Source organism: Chrysemys picta, chromosome 18 (genome assembly GCF_011386835.1).
Source record: "Chrysemys picta bellii isolate R12L10 chromosome 18, ASM1138683v2, whole genome shotgun sequence".
Taxonomy (NCBI): Eukaryota; Metazoa; Chordata; order Testudines; family Emydidae; genus Chrysemys; species Chrysemys picta.
Window position 1 is genome coordinate 16,006,633 of NC_088808.1, and position 27,179 is coordinate 16,033,811.

Sequence of the window (27,179 nt, forward strand, 5' to 3'; positions counted from 1 at the left end):
GATCAATATTTTGCATAGCACCTCTCATATCAAAGAATCGCAGTGTACCTTCATAATCCGTCACTGAAATAGGGAGCTGGTGGGATGATGAGTAAACGGGACATGACAGCGATTGAGGAGAAATTCTGACCACATATAAAGGGTCATCCCTCAGCTTAGTGTCCTTGCAAAACAGACAGGACTTTGGGTTTTAAGGTCTTGGTCAAGGAGCCCCCCACACAGTAAAACTTCATTGCACTCAATTTGTCGACCTTGGAAGGTCAAATTCACCCTGCTAGAATTTAAGCTTATGGTTCCAGGGAATCTAGATGCTTTGAACCTGCAGCGTGGAACTCTCAGCTTTCCCTTTGATGGAGAAAAATGCACTGGGATAGTCAGAAGTCAGCACAGATAAGAGGTGAGGAAATATGCCAACATGGACCAAAATGAATGATTCTTTCATGCAACATGGGAGGCAAGCATCACCTTTTGAAGGCCTGAAGTAAACTTGTCAAGTTAAGCAATAGCACTATGGCCCATTCTTTACAATTCCTCCAGGCCTGCTACTAACGCTGCAGCAACAGGAATTAGCTACTAGGGCCCAGGAGCTGTTTTTTCCCCCCATACTAGTTTGTTAGTTTTATTTTTTTTAAAAATCCCTGAAGTGAGAAGGCTGAAGTAAAAAGAGGGCACTATGAAAAACATTTTGAGAATGCCCCCGCCCAAAAAATCCTGGGTAAAATCCTGGCTCCACTGAAGTCAATGGCAAAAGTCCCACTGACTTAAATGAGGCCATGATTTCATCCACAGTGCTCAAAACTGGCATTCAAGCCCCCACGGCTCCCACACAAACATGCTCAAAGTGCACTGGCTGTGTGCTGGGGACTGAAAGGGCAAGATGAATGTGGTGGGATTTTCTTTCTAGATGGGCAAGTAGAATTCCTGTTCTGAAGCAGCAAAAACCTCAAGTCAGATTCGACCAGAAAAAGGACAAGTCCTGTTTTAAAGAAAGCCAAAATGGCAAAGCTGGCACCGGAATGGCTCCCCAGCTCCTTGTGAATATGGAACAGCAGGAGACTGTGGGGAGCACACATGTTTGTTAGCGGTATCGGCCACATTAGGGCTCTTTGGCACAATCTTTGTTACGACAGACTACACAAGGAGCAACTAAGTGTAAATGGTTGCTCCTAGCCAGTTTTCTGACCACTGACTGAGAAGTTTTATCCAAGAATGTGCGGTCTGTAGCACGGTTTAGCTATCATAGACGTCAGGAAAAGTTATTGTCCAGACTGGCCACTGGGCTAGTAGCAAATGTGATTAGAGAGGACAGGAGCCAACACAGTTTCAACCACAGTGTAGGCAAGGCCTTTGAGTCTCAATTTTGGTTCTTCAAAGCTCCTGAGGAGTGCTCTGAATTTGAGGGTTGGAATGGAGAATGGTGGTTAAACTAGGTCATGCAAGATGTCTGAAAAACACGTTAACTTTAGGTTTCAGGGAGTGTAACCCAGGTAATGTAAACATAAAGACACTGATCCAGACCTGCAGTCTTCCAGGAACAGAAGCAGCAGAGAATGAAAAGAAGGTCACTTCCCCAAAGCTGTTCCTAGAAGTCAAACTGCCTTTGTTCGGCAGAATACGGAGGGTGTCACTCACCAGCTGTCGTTGTTTTGGCGGAAGGGCAGGGGGTGGTGCCAGCTCTTGCGATGAGTCTGTGCTGCTGAACGAGTCGTTGAACCCATAGACTTCCATGAGGTGCTTGTTTTTCTGCTGGTAGATGTGTTCGTTCTGAGGTGTCTGGTAGAACATGGATGGCTGCGGCTCTGAGTAGTCTTCCATAAACTGCAAATACGCCAGCACTGTAATACAAATCAGGATCACACTCATTGCTGTTGACCAGTCCACTAAAGCCTTTTCAGTAACAGAGGTAACAAGTGAGCAGGATCCTCCTCCATAAAAAAGCAAAACCAAAATACAAATGGACACACTGAACCCGTTATTGGGCTTTGCTTCAGGAGGGAGAACAGAGCCAGTTTGTCAGGTTTTCCCATACTAGGCCACATCCACACTATGGGGGCTATAGCAACATGGCTACCATGCCTTAGCTCTGAGGCGGTAAGCCTGTAGTGTAGATTAGGGTTACCATATTTAAAAATTAAAAAAAGAGGACACTCCACGGGGCCCTGACCCTGCCCCTTCCCCGCCCCAACTCCGCCCCCTCCCCTGAGCACCCTGCATTCCCCCTCCTCTCTCCCAGCCACGCAAAACAGCTGCCTGAGCGCTACCGTCTTCACGGTTTGCCGGGCAGCCCCAGACCCTGTGCTTCCCCAGCACAGCTGGAGCCCAGGAGGGGAAGCGCCCGGCCGGGGGCACAGGGTCTGGGGGCTGCCTGGCAAACCGTGAAGCCGGCAGCGTTCAGGCAGCTCGGCTCTTCAGCTACACAAAGCTGAGGTGTCTGGGGGGACCAGCAGCAGCTGCTGCCGCGGGGGAATCCACCTGCAGCTCGCAGCCTGCCGGAGCCGCTCTAAGGTAAGAAGGGGACTAGTATTTTCCCGGACATGTTCGGCTTTTTGGCAATTCCCCCCGGACGGGGATTTGAGGACCAAAAAGCTGGACATGTCTGGGAAAATCCGACGTATGGTAACCCTAGCGTAGATGCAGATTACAGCAATGTAAGGGGTTTTTCCATCACTGTAGTAACTTCACCTCCTCAAGCAATGGTAGCTAGGTTGACAGAAGCATTCTGGGGCTCAGGAATGTGGATTTTTAAGCACAGACCAGGCCTAATACAGTGATTTGTTCACATTGGCTGAAAGCAGCTGCAAACATCATCATACCTCAAGAGGGGGCATCAGTTCACACTTCATTAGGATTCACTGGAGGGCCAGCCCATCCAATTGTCTGATCAGCTGTCTCCCTTAAAGCTGGCCAAGGCCCAGTTTTGAGTTTGCTTCTAAGCAACCATGCTCCAAAAAGTTGTGCTAGTCTAACACTAACCTATGCCAACTTGCTCCAAATCTCAGGCCAATGGATATAAATATTTCTAGAACACGGAGACTTAGGTCTCTGTCTATACTGTTACCAGGTGCTATCACCACAAAACAAGCTACCGTGAGATTCAGAATTATACAGAGGAAAGGGGAACCAGACAGCCTGATAACAGGAAAAGAAGAGGTAGATAATAGGGTCCGGACTACTACATGAACTTGCCAAGCAAAGCTGGCTGGTGAGAGACTGGTGTTTTACTCACATTCATTTTTTATTCTGGGCCTTTTCAATGGCACTGGCAGGTATCAAGGAAAGTATTTTGGATATTTATTATGGGGCATGGTTTCAAGTGAGATGATTATTCACTATCACTTTCTTCACTGGAATTGCCTCCGAAGCGAAGTGTGTCTTCAAAGGACAACGTCCACTTGCAGCATCAAATAAGAAATATTTTCATGAATTGGTTTTTAAATGCAGTAAAAATATTTTTTTTGGGCTTAAATGATGCCAGCATCGCAGCACTGTGCTGCTGCATGAGAAACAGACAGTGAAACCAAGTAGAAATCAAACCAGCTAACAAGGCAGTTTTTGTCTTCCCAGCTGAGTGAAGTGCAGGTAGTTAAAAAAAACCTGTGTAAACAGTGAAAAGTAAATTGGATTTTAAAAAACTCCTTCAGGTTGAATAATCCGGGGTACTTTTAGAAGCAGGAAGTGACAGTTTGTTTAAAACAAATCTTTTTAACCTTTCAGTGTCCTTGATCACTGTCCCTTTCATCCTGCCACCCTCAGTACCGCCATTGCCTCTACACATCATAGCTGTCCACAGTCACTCACACACAGCACGTGGCTCCCTTGTTTCCACCAGACAAAGCAGCGTGTCCACAGACCCATCCTCAAACCTCTCAACTGACTCTCCCCCCTTTGCCGGATGAAATTCAAAATTGCTTCATTTTGAATAGACACGATGGCCTTCCTCATGGACTTGTCTCTTCAAACTCATCCAGCAGGTCTTCTCCCAGGCTACTGCCAGTGCTAGCGGGAAAGCCTTCTCATTTAGCACTCCAGCCATCTGGAACAGGGTCTTTCCACTTCACTGAGTCATCTCAAATTTCTGCTGCAAACCTCTCTCTCTCCCCCCCCCCCCGCCCCTTTCCTAAACGTCTGAATGTGTCTCTAATTCTGCAACAGAATCCAAATGCTGTAAAGCATTTTTGGATTGCAGCTTGTATGGAAGATGCTAGACACAATAAGGCCCCAATCCCACAACAGGATCCTCATGAGTGGACCTTTGTACCTGTGTAGTGCCCCACTGAAGTCAGTGGGACTTGGTACAGGCACAAGGTCTATCTGTGCAGTTCTGATTGCAGGACTACGGCCTTAGTTGTATTTTACTGTACAGGCAAGATACCCACTTTAGTACTTTTCCAACTGCTACAAAAAACAAGGGTGATTAAAGATGGAACATAACTTTGCAAAATCTGAGGAGAGAAGCAGAGGGCAGAGTAGAGAGCACACTACCATTCAAGCACTTTAAAAAGGCTGATCAGCATCTTTTTCAGAACCACCTTGTCATTCACAAAGTGTTCTACTTATTATTAGTGACCTATTATTTTTCCCTCATGTAAGTTTTTAAGTTTGGTCATTAAGTGGCAATCATTCAGCCTTTGCTGGTGTTCCAGCTGCAACAAACCAATGTCAATAATAAAAGCTTTATGTGCAGTCATCAGAATGCACATGAACCCTTTATGCAAAACGCAGAGGCCAGATCCCAGCACATGAGGTCTGCAACCCAAAAGTACAGCACTCTGTGCTGCTCCAGCCAACGGCAGTGTACAAGCTGTCCAATTTCAAAAAGGATGCAGCCTCATACACGTGTCAGCAGGAAGGACCGCTCGGCACTTGTCGCCTACACCTTTTTTGAGACTTCCTCTGATATTTTTAAACTTTACTTAGAAGAGGAGACTAAAAGCTGTCCAAAAAGTACAGCTCTCTCTATCTAAATAAAAAGGAGCTATGGCAGCCAAAGTGCAGAAAAACCACTGTGTAGCACAACTCTGTTGCTGCACCTCAGTCTTGAGCAGTACCACCTGATACTATTCCAGTCGTAGGACCCCACACAGTTCTGCCAATGTTCATCACACTGCTGTCCTGCAGCATCCCTTCAGATCCCACGCAGCTCTGCCTGTGCCCCTCAATCCCGATCTTCAGTACCTTTCCTGGGCACCCAACACAGCTCTACCAAAGAGCCTCACAACCTCTGCTGTTTCAGACTTTGTCCTTCCCAAAGCCAGGAGCGATCAGTGTACTGAAGTGTGTGTCTCTCTGTGGGGATAGGTTTGTATTTTTACTGGTGTGGACAAATGACCATTAGGGTTAGGGCTGAGACCACCAAATTTATTCCACTGGCGATGTCATTTGTATTTGAACATAACTCTCTAAAGGTGAAAAGTGAGGGGATTAAGGCACTGATCCACCATGGCCCTCTTATTTTACATCACTGCCATGTGTGTTTCCAAATACCAGAAAGTCTCAGCAGCCCCAGCTATTCCCTTCATTGTGTCTGTACAGCGAAATGTACACCCAGTACACCATGAAGCCACAGGGCATACAAAAATTCCAGTTCATGATGCATCTGTATAGAGCACCTATCGCCCACTGTGCCTCTCCTGGGTGGAGGAATGGAGGCCAAGAGGCGGAGACAGAAGGGCATATTCTGGGATGGGAGAGAAGCCAACGAGTCAGAGCCTGGACTTGGTGATCTCAACGTTACATAGCCAACATTGGCATGCTCACACTAAGCCTTAATGAGGATTCAGCTACAAAACCATTTAATGTGCTACATTTAGCATACAGAGCTGAAGTACCAGCCAATACCAAAGGATCTACCGGGTTTAAAGGCTGCATTACAGCAGTAATGAGAAGTGTCGGTGAAAAAGGTGACACATTAGCTTCTTGTGGAAAATTAAATTACAGTCCATGCCTTAACTCAAGGCAGAGCGTCTGAATGCAGTTGGCAGCCTTAACTTAATCTGTAAGGGAATAATGAAGAGCTCTTTTATCTCGGCTGTTTATGGCACTAATGCTTCCCATTGCCATGGCAGCTACTGCCCCCCTTGTTAGAACCAGTGCAGGGAAGGTGAGAGCTTCTACTCTGACTTCATCTATAATTTTAGGTTAAGGAAAAACCATATGTAATAGTGAAATACAATCCCTGAATTCAATGTTGCGGGGAGGGGCAGGGGGACAGAATACAAATTAAAGGGGCACACTGGCTCTTGAAAGGCCTCTGATCTTTAGCAGAAGGCTGAGAAAATGGAAACATTCCTGAGAGTGCTCTTTGCATAGGTTCCCACCCATCTCCTGCCCTCCCCTCTGTGCTGCAGTTTTTAATGAGGCAGACATTCAAAAAGCAGATGGGGAAATTACATCACTGGCTCAGAGCAAGCTGCACATCCTGCAGTTTATTCCATACACCGAAGGGTGGAACGGGGGCTGCAGCCTCCTCAATGAACAGCAGAGATGTAAAGACAAAGTCTGAGGGAGTACATCTGGAGAAGCATCTCCCTCCAGAACGTTCCAAAATGCCCAGCTTATGTCAACTCAAAATCTAGAGAGAAAACACTTGAATAGCCAGACAGCGGCTGGTATCACCTTACTGGGACCAAGAATGTGCGGTGGTCCTCTTACTTTCTGCTCTGAGTAGAAATCCCCCATCTACACAGTGTAGAATGCTCTCACTGTCAAAGGAATGAAATCTCTTTGGGCAACCTAGTAGGTTGTTGCACTCCACATGGCAACTGCCTCCTAGACAAATTCACAGACCCTGCTAGCTTCACACCAGAGAGCCATCAGTACTTTGGTGTTGGCCTCCGGCTTGCTGCTGTTGAGTCTGAACTTTTGATGAGCTTAAACTTAACCCAGACTTGATGTCTCTGTCTGAACTTTTAATCAAAGCTCTGACCTGCGAACTACTCATGACACCCCCCTCCCCTTAAGTAGTCATCTCCCCTTTTCTCTTTCTGAATTTACATTTTAACCTGTTTTATCCTGTAGAATCTTGATTGATTATACATGACCATTATGATCTGTTAATCACTTTGTTTACTTCTGTGTATAAATATTGATGCTCACCCCTAATAAACTTGCCACACTTACTCTGAAGCTTTTCAAGCTAAGGATAGTGTGAGCCCGTTGATCAACGAATTGGTGTCTGGTCTCTGACAGATTGTGAGCCCCATACCAACTCCGCACGAACTCGGGTGCTGGAGAGGTGAGTGAGGACTTGCTTTTTACCTAACAATTTGGGGGCTCGTCCGGGATTTCCTTCTGGTGCGGTGCCTCTGTCCAGTGGTCAGACCACTCATATACGAATTGGCAGGCGCCACGGGAGATTTCTCCCAGCCAATTCAATATTGAGGGGTCGTGTACTGGACAGCAGGGTAAACGCCAGTTGGAGGGCTCCTGTCAGACACCATGGGTCAAGGGACTAGCGTGCCTCTTGAGAGTCCGTTGGGGATTGTAAATAAGTTATGGAACGAAGGGAAACTCCCAGTACAGACAGGAATGTCTAGGAGGAAGTTGTACACACTGTGTGTAAGGAATTGGACTGGGTATACCGCGGTATTGGCCGACCCGGAGATGAGGTGGCCTTCGTATGGCTCTTTCGAACAGGCTGCCTTAAGAGGAGTAAGGAGCCAGATCGAAAAAGACCATCTGGGACAGTTATGTTACTGGTTTTGTTCCACAGCAGAGCTGTGGAAATCTTTAAAAATTATGGCAGTCAGGTATTCTCCCGAGAGTGAACCCCCTCCATGTTATTTCGATGAAGGGTGTAAACCACGGCGTGTTTTGACTCGTCAGTTGGTCCCCACTGCGCCTGCCCCTATTCCTCCGCAGGGGGACTCTCTCCAGGGCGCAGAGGGGAATCTGCAGGACTCCAGATCGGAATCTCTGCAGAGGGATAAGGGGGAAATGGAAGGGCACACCTCGGGAGGAGTAATTACTAGGCAAAATATCAAGCAGATGCAGCAGGTTGCATAGCCCTCCCCTGGGGACGCCCAGAGGGTCCGGTCGCATCCGCAGATACTTACACCAGGGACGAATACATCCCTGCACCACCAGCTCAGCCCGTTCCCCAGGCCTGGATCAACTACGGGCAACAGCAGCAGCTGCAGCAAACTCAGCCTCCTCAATGACGGTACCCCGGGGGCGAAGGCAAACAATGTGATGGTCTTATTTCCTTAATGTCTTTAGCCGGCTCCTTCCTCACTTTCTCCCCTCCCAGCAAAGAGCCTCGTCTAACCCTTTCAATCCAGGGACTGCCTGTCTCCTTCCTCATTGATACTGGAGCTACTTTCTCTCTTTTAAATCATGCCCCCTCTCCCTGGCTATCCTCTGAGGTTAAAACTGCAACTGGGGTGGAGGGCAACCCACAGTCTCTGGGACTCACTTTGCCTCTAAATGTTATTTATGCTGATAAATGTTTTTCTCACCATTTTCTTTTTTCCCCAGCTTGTCTGATCCCTTTGATGGGCCGGGATTTACTCTGTAAGCTTGAGGCTACTTTAACCTGCACTCCTGAAGGGGTAGGATTATTGATGACAGTGTTAGGAGATTCGGCCCCAACTCAGGGTAATTGGGAACCCCCCCCCCCTCTCTCCCCTGACCTCACTGACTTGCCTTTAACCCTCTGGGGAATTTCTGACACTGATGTTGGCCTGCTCCTTTCGGCAGAGCCAATAAGGATTCAAGTGAAGCCCTCCTTAACCCCCCGTCAGTCCCTCAATACCCCCTGTCGCTGGAAGCCTGGGAGGGCATCCACCCCATTATCGAGGGATTCATTGCACAAAAGCTAGTCCGCCCTCAGCGCACTCCCTGTAACACCCCTATACTGCCTGTCAAAAAGCCTCCTAAAAAGGACGGAGACCCTATTCGTTGGCGCTTTGTACAGGATCTACGGGTTGTTAATCAGTAGGTGGTCCCTCTTCATGCAGTAGTTCCTGATCCAGCTACTATCATCAGCCAAATCCCCTGGGATGCTAAGTGGTTCACTGTTATTGACTTAAAATCAGCCTTTTTCAGCATTCCTGTGCACCCAGACCCTCAGTATCTCTTTGGTTTCACCTGGGAGGGACAAAGTTATGTCTGGCAACGACTTCCTCAAGGCTACAGAGACAGCCCCATGATTTTCAGCCAATGCCTCCGCCACTACTTGGAAGGCTTCACCAGTCCGCAGGGATCCACGTTAGTCCTATACGTAGATGACATCCTATTAGGTAACCGCGAAGAAGCTGCCCTCCGCATCGATGGTAAGGCACTTTTATTATACCTACACACCAGAGGCCACAAGATAGACCCTAACAAGATTCAGTGGGTCTCACAGAAGGTCCGATATCTGGGCTTCCTGTTAACCCCAGAGGGGAGACAAATGGACCCAGTCCGCATAAAGACTATCCAAAACTGCCCTCTGCCAAACACCAAGAAACAACTTCAAGGTTTCTTAGAATTAATTGGCTTCTGTCACCCCTGGTTGCCATCCTGCGGGGAGTTAAGCAAACCGCTCCACCGACTCACTGCTAACCTTGCTCCTGACCCTTTGCAGTGGTCCCCGGACACAATCCAAGCCTTTCAGTTACTCAAGGACAGTGTGGCCTCCTCCATGTCTCTCCGCCCCCCCCAATTACAGCAACCCTTTCACCTTTTTGTCCACGAGAGGGGCGGAATTGCTAGTGGCGTCCTTACCCAGCTGAGCGGGCCCCACCATTTCCCGCTTGCTTTTTACTCTCAGCAGATCGACCCTGTCGCTCAGGGAACCCCATCCTGCACCCGGACTCTGGCAGCAGCTGCCCTGCTGATCACAAAGGCAAAGAGCCTGACCCTGGGTCATTTTACCACGGTTTGGACCTCTCATGCCTTGTCAGCCCTTCTGCGTAGGGGCACAACCCAAGTCTTTTCGGCCCATCGTCAGCAACAGCTAGAGGCCGAACTCTTAAAAGACACTAACCTAATTTTTGAAAGGTGTGGGCCCCTTAATCCAGCTACCTTGCTTCCTGACCTGCCAGTCCTCCAGGATCAGCACGACTGTTTGGAAGTAGTTTATAGCATCTTACAAATAAGGGACCTGGCTTATGCCGGATGGCTGAGCCTGCCTCCCTCGCTCCACATACCCCGTGGCAGTTCACTGGCACCATGATAAGGGGGGTCACTACGGCACACACGCCCTTGTGGACACCATCGCTCGCTTTTGGTATGCTCCAGGCATTCAACCCTACTGCCTGTCAATAGTGAAAGCATGCAGCACATGTCAGCGTAATGGACCTGCTCCGCCTCTTAACAAAATTAAGGGTGGAAGACCTCCGCCTGCTGCTCCATTTCAACATCTTCAAATTGACTTTGCAGATATGCCAAAGGCTTTTGGGAAAAAGCACCTCCTTGTTTTGGTTTGCCCTCTGACTTCCTGGGTCGAAGCTTTTCCTACTGCTAATTGTACTGCTGCCACACTGGCGAAGATTCTCCTTAGAGACATTGTACCCCGTTTTGGCATCCCTCTCGTGCTTGACTCAGATCGCGGACCTCACTTTACTGGTCACGTCCTTGGCCGTTTAGAACAAGGACTGGGCATTTCACACTCCTTTCATACACCCTACCACCCCAGTCTAGCGGGAAAGTTGAGCATATGAATAGGGAGCTTAAGTTTACATTGGCTAAATACTGTCAGGAAACAGGGTTAAAGTGGCCTCAGGTACTTCCCTCGGTCCTGTTTCACCTTCGTACTCGCCCAACCCGTGTATTGGGATTATCCCCCTTTGAACTGCTCTATGGACACCCCTCTTTCAAAGGCGGGGCGCTACCACGTGCTGATGTTTCACTATTGGGAGGGGATCATATGACCGCGTGCCAGTTTCTCTCCCTACAGGCTCGCCTCCGTACCCTTTGGAAAGCCTCGCAGTTTTCCCAGACCGTGCCGCTGGAAGAACAGATCCACCCGTTCCAACCAGGGGACTTCGTCTGGGCCAAAAAGTTCGTTCGTGGCGACACCCTCCAGCCGAGGTTTACTGGACCCCACCAGGTTCTTTTAACAACCCAGACTGCAGTGTTCCTGGAAGGACGCAAATCCTGGATCCACCACTCCCACGTCAAGCCAGCCGTAGTGGACCACAGTGACGGACCAGCAGCTCTTGCCACCACTGAGGACACTGCCTCCGACCAGTGGACCAGCTTACCTCTTTCAGACATCAGACTTAAATTGACTCGGCAAAAATGAGAGGACCTTTTATTCTGACAACTGTATGTTTTTTATTATGCCTTTTTAGTTTATTTTCTACTTATGAAGATAATGCTTTTATTAGATATTCCCATGAGGTTAAAACTCGTATTTTAGGAAATAGAAGTAATTGCTGGGTATGTACTCAATTTCCAGTAAATGCAGAACAGGGACTACTAGAATCTTTAACCAATGAAACTGCGACCCTATTTGAGAATCAGGCCGGGGAAATGTCCCAGCTGCGCCAGTTAGCTTTGCAAAACCACATGGCTTTAGACATAATGTTAGCAGCCCAGGGAGGAACTTGTGCCCTCATAAATGAAGAATGCTGTGTTTTTGTAAATGACACCTACTCTGACACTTTTCAATGTACCAAACATCTAAGGGAAATGGCTAAGAACTACTCCTCTGGCCAGCCACCTTATAATTGGTGGGGAGCCTTATGAAATTGGCTGCCTGGATTTGGGTGGGTTAAAAAAACTCTTGGTGGGTATTGTTGGGGCCATAGTAATCCTTATAATACTGTGTTGCTGTATTCAGTGTGTCCCCTCCCTCAGACTCATGTGGGTCAGTTTATTCTTTTCCTACTTCAGCCAAGGGCCTTACTCTCTTCGAGTTGGCCCAGGCTGAAATTGCCAAGCGGCCCTTGGCTCCTTAAAATGGGGTGTAGCTTTTGGTAAATAGTTATCCCAAAGCTACAAATGGAGGAATGTTGAGTCTGAACTTTTGATGAGCTTAAACTTAACCCAGACTTGATGTCTCTGTCTGAACTTTTAATCAAAGCTCTGACCTGCGAACTACTCATGACACCCCCCTCCCCTTAAGTAGTCATCTCCCCTTTTCTCTTTCTGAATTTACATTTTAACCTGTTTTATCCTGTAGAATCTTGATTGATTATACATGACCATTATGATCTGTTAATCACTTTGTTTACTTCTGTGTATAAATATTGATGCTCACCCCTAATAAACTTGCCACACTTACTCTGAAGCTTTTCAAGCTAAGGATAGTGTGAGCCCGTTGATCAACGAATTGGTGTCTGGTCTCTGACAGATTGTGAGCCCCATACCAACTCCGCACGAACTCGGGTGCTGGAGAGGTGAGTGAGGACTTGCTTTTTACCTAACACTGCCACCAGGCTGACATGATCTCTTCTTGGGCTCCATTGTCAAAAATACACAGCTGTGTACTGGAGATGGAGGATTGCAGTTGCTGGTACCGGAAGCAGCATGAGGCTGGGGGGGACAGAAGGCCAACCAGGCCTTTATGTGGTGGCAGTTGACTTCTAGTCAAGGAACAGGAAAAGGCAAGAAAAAGCCAGGATGCGGGTGCCTGATGGATTGTGTGAAGGCACTGGAGGACTAGCAGCCCCTGATGTTGTGTCATGGCGCTAACCTGCACCTACCACTGTGGACAGGTTGTATTAGCAGCTGATGAGATAAATTTGCTGAAGGCTCTGCTCTGTATTTGTAGTCATGTCAGCCAACTCAGGTTAGTGCCACTACTGGGCACGAGTGATGGTTTATGTGTGTGGACAGGGGTTGAGTTAATGGGAACACTCAAGCTACACCTCATATTGACCCACTAGTGAAGACAAGCTCAAAGAAGCTTTGCCACTACCTCTGGGGATGACACCTGCTTTTCAAATAGTTTATATCATCCTGGATAAGACCAGCAACTGTCCTCAGCATAGCTACAGCAATTAGAAACCAGCTGCTCAGATGGCACCATTCTGCACTTACTTCCCACTGACAGGGGGGAAAAAGGGGTGAAGATAGAGAGAAAAATGAACAAATGACTCCTCTCCAGATTCTAAGCTGTTTGGGGGCAGGATCCTGTTGTTTTAGTCCATGAGCTCTTTGTGGTTAAAACTGTTCTATATTCATGCCTTGTACAGAATGAGAACATTGCTAGCTCTTAATAATAGTCTAGAACAGTTCACCACTAGCACAGTAACATGTACTCTTACAGCACTAAATAAATAATAATTCAGGCCAGACTGAAAGGCAGATCTCTTACCCTGTCGGTGTTAGACAGAAGGCTGCTGTTTGAAGTCTCTCTGGGCACAGCTCACAGTAATACATATGGTAAATTTAGACAGGACTTGCTGTACATGATTAATTAAAAGTCCACCTTTGTCTTCACTGTAACATTTCCTGCCAATAAATAAGTTGCCAGAAGATGTCCCAGAACAGTGAGACCACAATGAAGTTGCAGCTGTGACAGCTCTAGATCTTTTTAACAAATGCATGTATTGTCAGTACCCCAGGAGTGTGTCATGCACATATTGTGTAGATAGGTGAGCAATGTCTCTCAATGTATGTAATTATACCAGGATATCTGCATGCATCAGTTCACTGTAAGATACAGCAGGTAGGCTACCATAAAATCTTATTTCTGGCAATGTTTTACAGAAATTTGTTATGAGCAACAATAAGGTAAAGCTAACAACCACAGAACTTACATGTAGGGTATGGACATATACATATATATATAGCAATCTCTCAGTGTCACATGAATGCAATTAAGGTGTCTGCTGCAATGTATGAAGTCAGGTTACACCCCAAATACTTCAGCCAGCTTTGCACCAAGGATGTCTTAACAAACCAAGGGGACAGACTACATGCTGGATAACAACATCTCCCTCCCTAACAATACAATCTAATCAATGCTTCAGAGCCTTCTGATAGCTTCAGATTACAGAAGGCGGCTAATTCTAAAAGCCCAGCTAAACATCAAAGATGACTCACTTGCAGGCCTTGTTCCTGGGGTTAACAGTGTACACAGGCAGTAAAGAAAAGATAACCATTTACATTGTTTTTAAGTAACTCTCCTTGACTTCAGGAAGAGCCTCACAGGATAACAGAAAAGAATGAAGAGGGGCTCACAGAGCCAAGCAAATAGCCCAAGCGACTCTTTTCATTATGAATGGGGTCACCAAATTGCCTTTAGCCCAAACATCTCCAGTCACGCACCTCCCAAGTAAAGGCATGCAGGTGCCCACAGAGAGTTGAGTCTTCGCCCCCATGCACCAGATTGCAAGGAATGAAACTGGGTTTGGATGAAGCCCTTACTAAAAAGAAGAGTCAATATGTCGAGATGAGCTGTGTGCCTGATCCTGTGACCAGCAATGAGGATTTGCACCAATTCCGTTAGTGCTGCACACAAGACATATGGCTGTTACCACTAAATTGTTTGGGACAGCTTCAGTTATTGACTCTGACTCTAAGTAACGTACTAGCCTGTATTTCCTTTGTGATGTCTACAAGCCAGCACTGTAGCTCCCTGCTATTCACTCTAGGTACCTTTAAACATTTTGCCTTACCTTGCTCACAAGAGACAGATATATGTTATTGTCCATATCACATATTATATATGTGGATAGTGTACTGAAGTACTGCAATAGAGTGGCCTCTCAGGATTGGGTCCAGGTCAGGCTCTGCTCGCAGAGTGCAAGCAGTACAGGTTGCAAGTGTGGCTTGGACAATTTGGGCACTGTCCTTACCAATGGAGATGCTGCTTTTTGATGATGAACTTTTATTTTTTTAACATGGTCATGTAAGAAAGGAATTGGCTGAGGTCTGATATAACAGTGACCAGGTAAGCAAGCCAGGCAAGTTTCAAACCCAGCCTCTTCCCATGAGAAGATTGCAAACGACAAACCCAGGTCAGAATGCCAGCTTGGCATTTTTCAAACCTCCTCTTGGCTGGGCTGAGAGTCACATTATAAAATACGGTTGATGCTGAATGATGAGACCGTGCACACAAACTATTTAAATGAAGAACTGGAAAGCTAACCAGTGGCTGATCACTCGCTGGATCTTATCACACATTCCAGTGCTCAGTTCATTCCCTGGTGAATCAGTATAGCTGCTCCCTTTCAATGGGACCTCCATGTTTTAAGCAAGGGATCTACTGTTTTGTGAAAATTAAGGTAATCAGAATACAGTCATGACCTCTAGTCCTCAAAGCCACTGCTTGAGGAGCTGGGAGTTTGGCTGACGATGGAAAGACCTGGGATTCAGACAATGCTCATTTTAATAATGTATCTTCTTATACTTAAAATGAAGACAGTAGCCCAGGCAAAATGGCAGCACTGGACACCATCATGACAGGCTAGTCCTGTGCTGCCATGCCGGTGATCACAATCTGGATGATAAACTGCTGGGCTGGCAGCACTTAGCCTTAAGAGAGGAGAAGGACCAGGAAAGAACCCCTCTCTCTGGGCTCTTGGAGATAGTCCAGCTCTCCTCTGTGGTGAGAAAGCAGCCATAACAACTTTGAGATGATCCTGTGGGAATAAAATAGAGTGATCCAAAAGATAGGGCCACTCTGGCTTGAGACTGGTATGGAGAGAGAAAGAAACCATCCTTAAAGGCAGTGATAAGCTGTCAAATCTAATTGCTGCTCTCTGGCTCCCTTGTAGTGAGTCTACAACTAAAACTTACATTGGCATAGCTCTGTTGGTCAGGAGTGTGAAAAAACCCACCTCCCAACACAGCTATGTTGACAAAGCCCTGAGTAGAGACACACCTATGCTGACAAAAGAGCACTGCATTGTTCGGGAGGCAGTGTTCCCACAATGACAGAACAACTCCTGCTGGTATAGGCAAGGTCTACACTAGGGGGCTATGCCAAAATAGGCGCTGTAGTGTAGACATAGCCTAGGACAGAGTTAGAGCCTTTCACTCCCAGGGCTGGTCTACACTGAAAATTTATATCAGCACAGCTGTCTCTCTCAGTGGTGTGAAAAATCCACATCCCTAAGAGATGTCGTTAAGCCGACCTAAACCCTGGTGTGGATAGTGGTCGGTTGACAGGAGAATTTATCTGTCGATGTAGCTAGTGCCTTTTGGGGAGGTGGATTCACTACCGCGGTGAAAGAACCCCTCCCATTACTGAAGTGAGTGTCACACTTAAAATGCTGCAGTGGCACAACTGTGCCACCGTAGTATTTTCAGGGCAGACAGTAATAGTCCTAGATTTCAATGGGAGTTAGGTGCGTAGGCACTTTTGAAAAATCCCACAGGTGCTTAAAAATGCAGATTGGCTTCTGAAGTACCTTTAAAAATCTGGCTCTTATACTGGCAAAAGATTGGTGCTGCCCACCCACACGTTTTAGGTTGACCATTGTGGCACTTGGCCCTAAGGGAATAGGACATTATCACCTGTAGGACACTGGGGAGGTGAAGGATTTGAGGAAGGGAAAGAAAGAGAAATGCCAATGTAAGCACTTGCTTACTGTGTTTGTTTTTCTTCTCTGGCAGAGGAGGGGGGTTCTCTGGGTCACCCGTAGAATCAGGAGCAGCAAACTCAGTAATGAATTCCATCGGCACTGAAGAATTGCCCTGCTGGAAGGGCAAGACAGCAGCAAATGACGTGAAGGGTACTGACGAGAGAGCTCCTGGGTTCTGCAGATCATCCTCTGAGATGTTATCATATTGTGAGGGGTGCCGCTCATAGGAGACCCTGCAGCCTGCGTTATCCGAAGTCTGAGAGGCTGCACTCCTCCTCTTCTTCTCTGGCAAAGCTGGAGGAGTCTCCGTAGACTGTGTTCCTGTCAACGGGCTGCAGTATTGCGGCTGGGGGGAGCTGCCCGGGGGGAGCTGGAAAACATGTCCATGAAATGGGGAGCCACACTCGCCCAAAGACTCTGGCAATGGGCTGAGGATACTTGGCACCTGCTGAGGTATCTGGTCAGCATTAGAGAGGTCCTGCTGCAGAAATTCATAGTCCGGATCATAGTGATCTGTGTACAACAAAGAGGATAAGAACATTATGCTTTATTCATGCCTAAACTGAGTTACTGCATTACTGTCTATGTGATCCTTGTTCTTCTGTATCCCACCCAGCCCTGTCAGTCACCTCTGTGATAAGATCTCTTCAATTTAGAGCACAAGCTCTTTGCACCAGAGACTGTTCTTCTACATCTTCTGGAAAGTGCCCAGCATACGTTTAGTAATAAGTGATTGGTAACAATAGCTCAACCCGCGAATCATTAGAGAGATATTTACAAAAACAACAAGGAGTCTGGTGGCACCTTAAAGACTAACAGATTTATTTGGGCATAAGCTTTCGTGAGTAAAAACCTCACTTCTTCGGATGCATCCGAAGAAGTGAGGTTTTTACTCACGAAAGCTTATGCCCAAATAAATCTGTTAGTCTTTAAGGTGCCACCAGACTCCTTGTTGTTTTTGTAGATACAGACTAACACGGCTACCCCCTGATACTAGAGAGATATTGTCTCTCTAGTGAATGCATTTTATTTGTTCCTCTTCATTGTTACATCTCCCTCAAAAATTTGAAAATAAAATAGCTTTAAGCTAACAGAGCTGCCCTTTTCGACTGATGGGCAGAAAAGGGGTTGAAACCAACAAGCATTTTAGCTTGTGACCCAAGTTGAGTCTGAACTCAGACTTCGATAGCTGAAAGATTTCTGAACTATCCCACTTCATGCCTTTCCTCACCCCAACAGAATATAATTGACCACAGAGCCACCAGCAGCAGTTATACTGGCAGGGCCCCATTATAATCCTGCCTCATGGCTCGGAAAAGATACAACATGAGAGTGACTTGGAACTCCCCAATGGCTCTGAAGAGATCGTCTCCTTACCTAATGTTTCACAGCTTGTGTTGCGGGAGCACTGCCCGCTGTCCCGGCCCAGCGAGGAGAGCTGCTCATCAGACTTGCTGAGCTTGCCCATGCTACTGCATGGTGAGAGGCGAGGGGATTCCCCTCCATAGGAGTGGCTGCCGCCTGACAGCCTCCTCTGTGCGTAACAGTCAGCATCAAAATCCTGAGGCAGAAACAAAGAAAAATTCTCATCAGCTTGCCAGTGAACAGGAGAAATACTAAGAGAAAAAGGCACCCACTGGCGGTGTGCAGAAAGGGGAGTGTACACAGTACACCTCACTTAGAACAGGCTTGCCCAGGCTCCCAAACTATGTTTATTTGCGGAAAGGTGGAAGAGAAAGATCATAGAACATCAGGGTTGGAAGGGACCTCAGGAGGTCATCTAGTCCAACCCCCTGCTCAAAGCAGGGCCAATCCCGACAGATTTTTACCCCAGATCCCTAGATGGCTCCCTCAAGGATTGAACTCACAATCCTGGGTTTAGCAGGCCAATACTCAAACCACTGAGCTATCCCTCCCCCCAAAGGAAGCAACTGACTCAAACGTGCAGCTGGCATTTCAGACAGCTCGTACTGAGATCCAGGAACGCATGTCACATGCTGTCAAAGAGAAGGCTGAGCTCTTCACTAAAACACACACCTGTTCACTACTTTGTACTGGAGCATCTTGAAGGCAACCGCACTGGGAGAGTCCCCATTAAACAGCTGTGGGTTTGCTGAGTATCTGGTTAACTAAGGCATGTACATGGGAGGGGGCGCGGGGCAGGCGGGGGCAGCTAATGTTAAATTATAGCTTCTTTTTTAGACTGTCAGCTGTGTGTGTCTATGGTTATATCTTCACCACAGTTAACTCGAGTTATTCTTCTTGAACTAGTCTAGCTCAAGTGAGAGCAGCCCCACTGAGAAATAACACTCGAGCGGCACAGCCTGATTGGATTAGCAGCACAGAGTGGTTGTATTAGCAGCTGACAAGTTGAGCTAACCTGAGCTGCAGCCTGTACCCCCGATGGACCAACCAGCTTGAGTTAAAAGCACCACCACATTGGAGTTAAGTGTTCTGGTGCGTGGATGGGACCCGAGTTATAAATCAAGTTAACTCTGCAATGAGGACAAGTCCTTAGTTCTGTAAATCAGCACGTATATTTATAGCACTGTACCAATGACAAATAATGGCAGAGGAAAGGCAAACAACCCCCGTAGCGCCATCATTTCCTTAATTCCTCTACCACTCAGCCATTTTACCCATTACAAGCCCATTAGTGGACAGAAAACAGCTGCTCAAACCAGTCTCTTTAGGTTAACAGCTATTTTAAGATGCAAGTGCCTGCATATGAAGTTTTGAGCTCCCCACTGTACTATATGAATCATGCCACACACAGAAACTTGGGTCTTGGTAAGTTCAGCCAATCATTCTGCATACTATGTTCTGTTACAGACAGGCACGCTTGTTCTTTCGGATCACTGAAGTCCACCACAGCTCAGAACAACAGAGTTTGTAGCAATTTACTATTTAAATGGAACAGAAGCCTTAAAAAAATAAAACTATGCACATTATTGTATGATGTTTTAGGTAGCTGAATCTCCTCTCCAAGGAAAATGTGTCCATTCCAGTTCAGTTCTTTAAAACAAGGGTTCTTTGGCAAGAGAGGAGATGGGCTGGGTGTTGCAGGAATGAAGACAGCAGCTTCTTTCTTTCCAGAACATGATTCCAATGTTTTTAGAGGGTTATGCCATTACCTGTCTGTTGATTCCAATAGGTAAACTAGATCCACTGGTGGCTCGACTCATAGGTGCCACTACTGCCACTCTGGTAGGAGAAGGCGCCGACTGCCTTTTTTTAGGGGGCAATGCTGGAGGAGGGCTGCAAGACAAAAAAAAGTTCAGCTACTTCAAATACTTGATTATCAAAATGTTGCTTTGAGGCTCTAGGAGCCAGGATTCTATCCGCCTCACCACATTAGGGATTCTTGACCAATTTATGCACCATCTCTCAATAGAGGAGATGGTCATCCACACTCTTTCATGGTCTGTACTAGAAGGGTCTATATTCTGGCACTAGGATATAGCTGGGAAATGCCTACCTCTTATTACACTAAGGTGGTTTTATCACAGTACATGGGACAGATCTCTCTGTATGTTCAGATGTTGCTTCTAATACCGCAGATAAGCTCAAGCTCTCTGGTGCCAATGAGCATGCACACATTCTCTTTCCGGAATATGCCAGGACCTTTCACACAGAACATTCAAATTCAGAAACTACACAGAAATGTGATGGTCACTGCCAACCGCAGACCTCAACAGCCGAAGACCCTGCATGTTTCTAAATAACCACATGAGGTACATTTTCACACCACCAACTAGCATCGGTGTTATAGGGGTAAAACCTGTAACATGTACACAGCTTATGCACATGTTGAAGCCTAGCAGTTTTTCCTGCTTCTCAGAATAGAGTGCAGAAACTTTCTTGTGGTTACTTTTTAGAAAGGGTAAGGACACCACAGTTAAAAATGATTTTTTCACACAGTTTGAATCCCTTTCACCAGTTTCTTAATGTGCCGAACAACACACAACTAACTGCATGCAGATTCTTCTTCTTATGTGGTATCTCCATTACTGGCGGTTTGCAACGAAGGTAGCCCATACTGTATGATCCTCTGCTAATATTTGTGGATGAACAGTTCCCTCATTCCTTTCGGTCCAACCAAGTTTACACATCATCCATCCAAGATCTTCTTTTTCTGCCTTGTGATCTCCTGCCACCTACGTTCCCTCCAGTGCCCATAAACATGCATTACCTATGGAACCCCTTAAAACGTGTCCTGCAAATCAAATCTTTCTTTTCATGAGATCTCAGACTAGCGTGTGGTGAGTTCCAATCATCTCCAATACTTTTGTAATGGTCACACCCATGATATTTTCAGAATACTTCTATAACACACTCATACAGAGTATGGGCTGCTAAAATGCCCACTGAAATGAACAGAAAGACTCCCTTTGGTTTCAATGAGAATTGATCAAGACTCATATGGATATAACTAACATAGCACAGGAAAATGTCATCCTCCAAGGCATTCATGTACTTTTAAATAAGAATGCTTTGCACTTACATAGTGTACACTTTCATCAAAAGATCTCAAAGTGCTTTCAAAAGGAAGTGTTAGCCTAAAATTACACATGGGGAAAGAAAAGTACAGACAAGCAAAGGGACTTGCTCAAAACAGGAATCAAGCCAGTGGCAGAGTTGGAAATAGATCCCAGGAATCCTGACTCTCAGACTCCTGTTCTTCCAATAGGCAATTCTGGATTCGCTTATTAGATGAAGACCTATTAAGCTTTCTTTATCCACAGCAGCTGCCAGATTTCCCTTCAGAAAATGTAAGCCATATGAATAACACCGAGATACCATGGAGATGGGGGCACTATAAATACTAATAATGATAATAAAGATAGAACTATGGCTTCCTAGTACAAGGACCTGTCACCAAACACACCCTTCAGACCTAAAGATGATTTGCATGTGGATTTTAAAACTCCATTAACTTTAAAAATGTGTTGAATGGCCCAGACAAACAAGTGAAGAGGGGCATAAATTACTTCATTTATGGTTTGCTTCCTGTGATAGGACTCCTGACATTGACCTCCCCTAGATCCAAATCATGCCCCATTATGCACTGTGCTGGAGAAGTCCAATCTCCCACAGGAGCCTGCTAAAGCCAGCCTAGAGGGGGCAGTAAGGCCTGTCTCAAACACAATACAGCATTGGTCTTGCAAAGTTTCTTTAAATGTCAATTTATATTCAAATAAACCTTTAAAAAACCCAAGCCCAAAGAAATGAAGCAGGGTCACTATTCACTTCCTGTGTTGAGTAAGGACTGCTATAGTCCTGGATTTTTAAAATCCTTCCTGTCCTGCAAGGAGAGACATTTTCCAGGGACTCAATGTTATTCGGAGAATTCACCCTGGAGGGCAGGAAATGCAACACAGCAGAGAAAGGGTTTACAATGGCGAGGGTTGTATTTACAACAAGGGGACATCTATAACCAACAGAAGGATTTCTCTCATGTATAAGTTACATTGGGAAGGGCTAATGTAATAAGGTTGTATACGATAGCGACCAGCATACAAGAGAGGCAGACTGCATGTCAGGGTTACCTGTTTTCTGCCACGCGAATGCAAGGTAGAGGGGGTTTGGGAGGGGCAACCTCTTCGTCCATGGAGTCAGTCAGTATCTCAGCAGACTGAGTCATACTAGTTGTCTTGTTGAGAATCTCCATCTCTCTGTCTGTCAGGGGAAGCTCGGAGGGGCTGCAAAGCACAAAGCACAATTTGTAGAATGCTGTCTGCATGTGATTTATACATATACTTTAAACTACATATTTAAAAGAAATAACAGTGAAATACAAAAAATACTATCTCCAAGCAAAACTCCATATGTATCCACAATGTAAAATACAAGTGATTTCTTGTTGCCGGATTTCAGCATCCTTCCTCATACTGAGTAGCACCTTACTCCTCAAGTAGCCCCACTGTAATCAATAGGACTCCCTGAGGAGTATGGTGCTTCCCTGAGTGAGGAAGTGCGCCAGATCTTGGCCCTAAAGTATTCAGCTACCAGGGGCAAGAAGTCAACCCACACGCAGACAACAAGATACGTGACTGTCTGTTTATATATAAACACCCCAATCAAACATTTGTTGGTGACCCACCTGTCAGATTTACATGCTGGTAAACTGGGTTTAACTGGGCTTGTGGGAGACGGATGTTCCTGCTTCTCTATTGTGAGTCTGACCAGCTCCTATATAAAGGCAAAAAACAGCAAAAGATAACTACCATGGACCTTTGCTAAAATGTAGCACGGTAAAAGTAATCTTTCTGCTCCTCTCAGGAAGCAACCTGTAGCAAGGAGTCATAGCACCAAATCTCCTCTATATTGCAATGCTAGCATACTATGAAATATTATAAGTAGCTAAAAGAAATGGCAGTGCTCCAAAGAAAAGAACACAACACATTCTGTAATGCACAAGCCTGCTTTTGTGTTTACTTACCTTGCTAATTTGCAAAATGTTGGAATTCACGATGGATCTCACTAGGCAGCAGCAGCACTTAGCAAGGACCTTCTGGACCTAGTTTCTAAACAGACAGCTTTCTCCTAATCACTGCGACCCTTCACAACCAGAGTTGCTAGTGGGATTCCTGGCTTGGATGTGCCATCTTCCCTGCCTCCTACTTTTACTACTTCTCATCTTTTCACTTGAAATGGGCTTTACTAGCAACATCATTCACTCCATCAACACCGGAGACCAAGACATGGAAGAATGAGACAGTGGCACACATCTTCTTACCATGTATTTCTGCATGGATTTAAATTTCCAGTTGCAAATGAAAACACATCCAAAATAAGAAAGTTGAGCCAAAAAGACTACATGTCCATTTTGTCCCAGGCCAGAGGAAAACAAGCCACTCTACTGTCTCCAAAAAAACAGACATGTCAAATGGGTTCACTAGTAACTGGAGGTCGTGGACAACATCTCCTGTAGAGCACCCAAATTGGGCCTTCTTATGCCCACCTCTGTATGGGCGTCAGAGCCTTTAGATAGTGAAGCTTAAAGTGGCATGGAGGCAGCCAGCAGCCATGCACTATGCACAATCCCCTCCATCATAGAGGATTTTAAAATCAAGATTGGATGTTTTTCTAAACAATATGTGCTAGCAATTATTTTGGGGAAGTTCTCTGGGCTGTGTTATACAGAAGGTCAGACTAAATGATCACAATGGTTCCTTCTGGCCTTGGGATCTATGAATCTACTAAAAACACTTAACCCAGAAGGAGCAATCTGTTCACATATAGTGAAGGAAACTTCAAAGAACTCCATTTAGTGAGAAATAAGCTAACCTCCCTTCCTAAGCTCTCTGAATCATACTTCAGAGACTGGCTAATAGCACCTCAAAGGAGATGAGCCAATAACTCTGTTGAGATAAGACTATAAGGCAACCTCACTTACACTAGTGACTAATCCAGTCTCCAAATACAGGTGTTCACTAAGCCACGTTATCAATTTTACGTGAAATGCAAGTAAGCCATCAAATAATAGAATATGAATAAAGTTGAGTGTAGGACCTCACTTTGGTCAACCAATAAAAGAATGACATTGTTTTAAGTTTTATAAATAAAGTATAGATATGTAAATATCAGAAAGTATGATTTAGTTTTCAATAGGATTCCCTTCAGCTTTCTGAGTTAAATGTACAGTTAAATTTTTTAAAAGCCCTGCCTCCTTTAATACTGTAGTTATGGAAGTTTCATGATCATATAGAGAACTTCTGTACTGTCTATCTGGCTATAACAGATAAGACTGTGGATAAAGAGATAAGGGCATGATAATCCTGAACTACAAGTCTGCTAGCAGTCAAAACAATAACTCATGCTCCAACAATGCCATTGTAGTGGAGAGCACATTTTATGGTGGTTAGAGGCAGACAAACAGATCTGTTGCTCAAAGCTATAAACATGTGCCCTGGTCCAATCAGACTGGATAACTACCAGTGCTATCAGATCATATTGGCTCCCCTGCACGTTAGTCAAAGGAAGTTGCAAAGGACTAATTTTTTTAAAGCAACCTGAAATTCAGCTAACATCTGCACATCCCAATCTGATGAGTTAGAAAACAACTGTCAGTGCTTCATAAAACATGAGTAAACATGATTACAACGTCATCACCATCATCCTACTGAGGAAAAGAGTCAATTCAAGTGACTCTACAAAACCTAAACTTCCAAGGGACAACACGTGCTCAACGAGAGGAATAAACAGCAATGCACTATACATGTAATGAACATGCATCAACAAGACGATGCGCCCATTACAGACTGTTTTGGTACTGGGAGTTATGTTTACATAACTGGTTTGCGCTCAAAATCAATCTACCTTGTGTAAGGCTAGACACCTATCAAGAGCAGAGCAAAACACCCAGCTTTCGAGATGTCAGCCCTGGAGAGACCACATATGATGAATAAAACCGGATGCAGGAGCAGACAGAGCATGCGTGTCTGATATGACTGGTGCTACAAAGCTGCTCCTATCTAGGACAGATGGAAGAAGAGCCCCTGTAGTGAGTAGAGTTCAGTGGAAAGTGCAAGGCTCATGTCTGCCAAGGACGAAAGAAAGTCCAGGATTAAGGAAAACACTTTGGCCATAGTTAACCCCTTCTCTAACAGGCCCCTGCCCTCACCCAGGGCAGGCCATGTCTGTCTAAGTGTTAATAATTTGAACTGGGTAGCAACAGAGTTTCAGGACTTATGACTGTATCTATAAATTACACTGTGCTGATGTACAGTGGAAACACTGCACGAAAACTGTAGTACCCAAACACCCTCAGTTAAAGAGGAACTGCGAAGTTGCGAACATTGAGTTAATCTCAGATTTCTCTGCTGAATGTCCCCTCTGCTAAGGGGGCACACAGTACAAGTTTTAACTAACCTTCTAAAAATCTGATTCCCCTCAGGCTCTGAAATCCTGCTGGCAATTCTCTTAAGAAAGTGTCATTCTGGGACATCCCAGACAAATACCACAAATCTAAAGTACAAGAGGGAATCTTACCAAGGAAGAAAAGAATTAAAAACATATTAGTTAAAATTTATTTCTGTGTTGAGTGCCTGAATGCAACCAGGGTACTGAGGATTATTAGAGAAATATAGAATGAACTCCATTTTCATTTTAGCTTTGCAGTTCCCTTTACCATTTGTACAGAAGCACAAGGAAAAGCATCAGTGGGATTTTGGAAACTGGGATCCCAAAAGGATTTTCAGTTCCCAAATTCTAGGTTTTTTGGTAACCATGCAGTGACATCATCACATCCACTACACCTACTAGCACAGAGCTGCAAAAGGGTTGTGCTGCAGCTGGCATTTCATGTACCAAGTTACGATCAAGATTGAGCGGTGACTCACTTGATTGCTGCCTTTGTGCATTCTGGACCAGATCCAATTGCTGATGAAGTCACTGGAAAGACTCCAACAGACTTCAAAGTGCTTTGGATCGGGCCCTTTATCAGGCATTTATGAGCAAGATCAATGACCACATAATGCATAAAAGAAAACTAAATGAAATGAATGGTAGTTAAACCAAAAGCTGAAATATGCCTGAGAGGCTCTTGGAACAGCAAAGGTAAGTCTGCTGATGAATTTCCTCTTTTCTCCTCCTCCATTGTGTTTAATAAACCTAACCAATTCGAGTTGAATGATGATGAGGTTTGTGTCACTGGCAACCGTTGCCACAATGCTGACAATCTCTGGAGGCTGAAAGTTAACGTGCTTAGCCAATTTTCCCCTTTCACTGCTTTATAACAAGAGACAAGCCTCTTTTGCATATGGGAATTTAGAGATCATATCAGGGGAAAACAATCTAAATTGAGGCTTTAAAGCACTGCTAAGAATATTTCAGACCATTACTGTGGAAATTAAATACCTCTCATCACATGCACTGACATGGCATAAGAGTGACAACACTTTGGAGTAGCCCATAATTCCGTTGCTCTGTTATTTCCCAGTCCCTCCAAGTCCCAAATGAACGCATATCTGAGTAGAGCTGTGTGAAGTTTTCCAGACAGATTATTCGAAGAAAAACACAGTTTTGGTTGACCCAAAACTAGTCACAATTTGACACAAATACTTTCAGACATTCACAAAATGGCCAGAAGAGAAGGAGGGCAATGACATGGTGATGGCACTGCCGCTACTGCTGCGCCTCATAACCTTTAGCCGAGTGATAAGAGCACACCCTGAGATGTCGGAGACCCATGATCAAATCCCCACTTTGGACAAACTTTTTCAAGTCACCAAAAATTCTGAAAAATTTCAGAGTCAGTTCAACCCAAACTGAAATGTTTCCCCAATTTTTTTGGAATTGTGACCAAAGCGAAAAATCAGTTATTCACCCAGCTCTAAGCTTGAGGATCCCTCCATCTCCCATGTCCTTACCACAAAACTCCAGCCAAGCATTAAAAGCCGTCCCTTTGAAACCAGTCAATGGTGCTTCAAATTTTGAAAACATTACCAAACACCACCAGGTTTTCCATACCCCTACTTTCTCCCTCCCCCGTATCCGTTAACCCAGGAGTCAGAGGCCTGAGAGTCACTCCCAGGTCTTTAGTCCATCATACAGAGGGTTAAGCAACTGGGCCAGATGTGCATCAAGCTACTCCTTATCAGAACTGTAAAAAGGCTCCTGTCAGTTTTAATCATGTGTAATTACTGCTATCTCTGCACTCCCTGCTACTTCAGCAAACTGGAAATTCCAAAATGAGATGGATTTTTTTTTAAA

General features: G+C 45.4%; 1 protein-coding gene across 1 annotated transcript in view; it reads right to left on the minus strand.

Annotated features, from left to right (window-relative positions):
• RAPGEF1 (Rap guanine nucleotide exchange factor 1) overlaps positions 1 to 27,179 on the minus strand; it is a 130,560-nt gene that overhangs the window by 39,285 nt on the left and 64,096 nt on the right. The window contains exons 6-11 of the mRNA XM_065572195.1: positions 22,567 to 22,655; positions 22,013 to 22,165; positions 19,598 to 19,721; positions 17,841 to 18,024; positions 16,470 to 16,976; positions 1,633 to 1,835 (exon numbers count right to left, since the gene is read on the minus strand). Coding sequence (XP_065428267.1) covers positions 1,633 to 1,835; positions 16,470 to 16,976; positions 17,841 to 18,024; positions 19,598 to 19,721; positions 22,013 to 22,165; positions 22,567 to 22,655 — 1,260 coding nt within the window. The remainder of the gene's footprint in view (positions 1 to 1,632; positions 1,836 to 16,469; positions 16,977 to 17,840; positions 18,025 to 19,597; positions 19,722 to 22,012; positions 22,166 to 22,566; positions 22,656 to 27,179) is intronic.